A 4,278-nucleotide genomic window follows, 5' to 3' on the forward strand; every position below is an offset into this window, starting at 1 on the left:
GTATTACTGGTAACTACAAACAAACAAGTCTCTTCTCCGCCTCACTCCGTTCACCTGAGGCCAAACACATTAGAACCTGCCAGTCAGTTCAATTCACTAGCCACAGGCATGTGAACTTGTTACTTTGTGGTTCTAGACACCATCCCGTGGTCCACTCCCATTCTCTCCATCCCTATTTTTTACCTCTGGTTCCAGTTGCTACTTAGTCCTGTTTCTTCTCTTCTTTGCCTTCCTGAGGCAGAGTGCCAGCAGTCTTAAGAAATCCCAGGAATGACAGAGCTGATTTGGAGCTAAGGGACTCATCCTTCCGACAGGGATTATGTAGCAGAAGGAAGCAGGGGGGGCAAGGTGTACAGGCTGGGGGCCAGGGAAGCTTAAGTAGAGTGTGCACAGCAGGAACCAGAGTATCTGATGTCAGGTGACTGGTTTGCTGTCCACCCATCCTAAGTGCCATTAAGTAATAAATAGGTGTGACTGCAGAGCACGTTAAGTGTAAATGTCTGTAAGGTGACGGGCTTTAAGTCAAGGACTGCTTGTATGAGGTGTGATAGAAAAATACGGTGAATGTTTAAATAAAAAAAATTTATTACAGTAAAAGACACATTGCCATTAATCCTCAAAATACTCCCCCTTGCTTTGAACACACGTATCCCATTGTTCTGCCACTTTCTGAAGCAGGTCTAGAAGTCCTCTTTCGTGAGTGTCTTTAGTTGCGCTGTCATGGCTGCCTCAACGTTCTGAATCAATTCAAAATGTCTTCCTTTCATGGTCATTTTGACTTTGGGGAAGAGCCAGACGTCACACAGTGCCAGATCCGGTGAATAAGGTGAATGAGGACACACCATCATGTTTTTATTTGACAGAAATTGCCATACCAGAAGCGATATGTGACACAGAGTGTTGTCATGATGGAGGATGAAGTAAAGACGTGAAAGAGGACTTCCAGAACTGCTTCAGAAAGTGGCAAGAACAATGGGATAAGTGTGTTTGAAGTGAGAGGGAGTTTTGAGAGGGGGATTAATGGCAACATGTCTTTTACTGTAACAAATTTTTATTTAAGCATTCACCATATTTTTTTATCACACCTCGTAGTACCTGTATTTACATTTATGTAAGTGTATTCCTACAATGCTTCAGGCAGTTCCAATAATAGCACATCACCCTGCTTACAAACAGGCGGTCCCTGTGTACTGCTGACATGCAGGGAGGTGACTATGATATCACATGAAAATGTCTTGAAGAATGTGAAATTTTAAGGCCGACTGAGATGCCAGATGCATGAATACACAATTAAGTTAACACAGCCAAGCCTTAAGTACACCATCATAAGGATAGAGCTTAGTATTCTTTTTTTTTTTTTTGAATTTTTATAGGAGTTTATTTGAGCCAAGCTGACAACAATGCTGGGGAGCAAAATCTCAAATGCTCTGAGTTTATTATTCTGACAAAGTAAGGTAATGAAGTATCATTCAACAGCAGCATTTAGCATGAACCTTTAAAAAACTTTTTTCACTTTCCCTCTTTGAAGAATTTGGCAGATGATGATGAGATGTAAAACAGACAAGATAATTCCCCAAAGGAAAGATGATCACTTTCGGAAGTCACTGTGTGGCTTCCCAGTGAAAGCAAAGTAGGAGATGCGCTCCTTATTGAGTGTTAAATATCCTTTTATTTGCTTTTGAAAGATGCTTGTAGAGTCTGGGGTAACAAAATGCAAAGGAGTTAATTGCCCCAGTAAAATTTGAACACACTTGCTTTCAACCGGTTGCTAGAATACAAATGTAACTATCCATGTTCATTATTTAGATTACATTGTTTCCAAAGCAACTTTGACAGTTATAAATAAAACTCAGAAATGTTCAGTTAGGAAAATGGAAAAAAGAGATAAAAATAAATGGAATTTAAATTGCTTTAGAAAGCATTAGTCTATGTAGGGATTTATGAGGGAATAAGAACTGAGCACCTTGTTTAAGGATTTTTTTGTATTAAAAATACTTGATTTCCAACGGTGATTTCCAAGTTTACATTAAATATAAAATAAAATCTGAACTGCTTGTATGTGGGGGGATAAATAAAATTTTTTTTTGCAAGTTGTTACTACTTTTAGCATATTATTATGTATACAAAATGAGTAGAATTAATTCTACAATAAATCACTTTTTTTTTGGATACTGAGTCTAAGTAGAGACTTGCAGAACAACAGAATTATGATCTTTCCACTTAATGTGTCAAGCAAACAGGTGAATTACAATGGCACAAAATGTGGCAAAAATGGCTGCCTTGGAGCCACTGATTTTGTTGGAATTTGTTTTTTAGAGAAAGTAAAGGAAGGAAAGAGAAAAAGAGCTCAGGAATGAAAAGGCATTGACCTAAAACACTGTCTATACAGTAAGTTGCAGAATTCTTGCTACTTTTGGTATGAGAAAACAACACCTAAAGACACAGAATCAAAACTCTTTTGACTTAAATCACCCAGTCAGGCTGGGAAAATGCTCCCCACCAATTCTTCAAGAAGACATGAAGCGTTACTACCTTTGGCTACATCAGTGGCCCAGGTCATAATGTGATCCATGTCCATCTCTTCACTTCTGTTACTGTTAATGTAATCGTACAGTGACCCCAGAGACGCATACTCTATTTTCAACAGAAAGAGAGGCATCTAATTAAAACCAAGGTGCATTTCATAAATAAGACTTTACATTTTCATTGGGAAGATCTACTAAAAAACTTAACAAAAGACATCAAAAGTACGTATATAAAAATTGTTCCATCCTGTGGTTTCTAAAAGTTAATATTATCCTAGAGAGAAATCTATTAAAGACAAGACCATTAATAGAACGAACAGTAAAACTTCAGCTGAAGATAAAATAAAAAAGCCATTTAGAGGAACTGAGAAACATAAAGATGTGTTGGAAGAATGTATTAGAAACAAACGCAGGCATGTACATAGGTATTTCTTTTTGTTTTTTTCGTTTTTAAAAAAAATTTTTTTTATTGGGGAGCAGCCACGGTCATTGGTTACACCTTGCTTTCATGCTACAATGGCATAGGTGACCCTTTTAGGGAGGGCACAACTCACAGTGGCCCATGTGGGGATCGAACTGGTGACCTTGGTGTTATCAGCACCATGCTCTAACCAACTGAGCTAACTGGTTACCTCCATAGGNGTCTCCAACATATTTAGAAAGTAAATCAAGTTACTTTAGTAAATTGGATGTATATAAACTAAGTAGAGTTTTATTGTTTTGAATAAAAAAATTATACTTTGAAAGACACGTACTTCACAGTTACCCCCTTAGCAGTGTTTGCCTTTTTTTTGTACTTATATATTGTCTACTCCCTTAAAACAGAGAAAGAAACACTTTCCACTAAAAATTTCCTACCCTTTTCTCAAGTTGTCTTTTCTAAATAATGAAAGAAATAGCCTCCCTGTCCCCAATCAGACAGGCTCTTTTTAAAGTGAAGTAGCTGTAAAACATAATTTAATAACTAAGCTTTTGTTCTTTTTTTAAGAACATAGAACTTTTCAATTTTATAAAGGTTAGTTTTTGAAATAATCTATTATTTTTCTACTATTCTGATTATTATATATTGAAGAATCATGAAAGAACAAAGAAAATTAAAAAATTAAATGCCTGCCATATAAAGATATTCCTGAAAAGAGTCAACTTAACAAAAGTATTAGTAATTTAAATGATTTTAAACCAGACATAATTGGAATAAGGAAATATTCTAAAATGAGCTTCTGCATACTACAAACTGTGAAAATTCAATAACAACTTGGGCATCTTTAAATAATTTTCATGACTGAATTTCATAGCTACCTTTCTCTTGCTTTAAGAATCAAACTCCTGAATTGTTTTTCAGGTACAACCTGTTTAATTACTATTATAGGTAGAACTGGATAAGTTTCTACACTTGTGACAAGTAAGGATTTCAAAAACCAACACTCAGCTACAAAAGCTTTAAATATCGGCACTTTTCTCCTCATGGCAGAAATTATGAGAAGTACCATAAATTATCTGTGTACAATATACAATATACGTTTATAGTATATTTAGTGCACATAAACACAGTAGTAATCACAATCATATAAAATTCTATTTCTTGTTTTTATAGAGCCATTTATAATTCTGCTTTATTTTTATTGCAAATAATGAAAAAGGCTGTAAAATGCCTTCATCAGTTTTAAGATTCAGAGTTTCCTAAAAAAAGATTTGACAGGTGTCATTTGTGAGAGAGGTGGAATCAATGATGACCATTTTGGGGCTGGATGCC

General features: G+C 35.7%; 1 protein-coding gene across 1 annotated transcript in view; it reads right to left on the minus strand.

Moving 5' to 3' along the window:
* Nucleotides 1-4,278, minus strand: part of LOC109388741 (mitogen-activated protein kinase kinase kinase MLT-like) — a 127,320-nt gene that overhangs the window by 36,535 nt on the left and 86,507 nt on the right. Inside the window, exon 4 of the mRNA XM_019653724.1 lies at nucleotides 2,533-2,634. Within this exon, the coding sequence (XP_019509269.1) occupies nucleotides 2,533-2,634 (102 nt within the window). The remainder of the gene's footprint in view (nucleotides 1-2,532; nucleotides 2,635-4,278) is intronic.

This window comes from Hipposideros armiger, unplaced genomic scaffold (genome assembly GCF_001890085.2).
Source record: "Hipposideros armiger isolate ML-2016 unplaced genomic scaffold, ASM189008v1 scaffold_205, whole genome shotgun sequence".
NCBI lineage: Eukaryota > Metazoa > Chordata > Mammalia > Chiroptera > Hipposideridae > Hipposideros > Hipposideros armiger.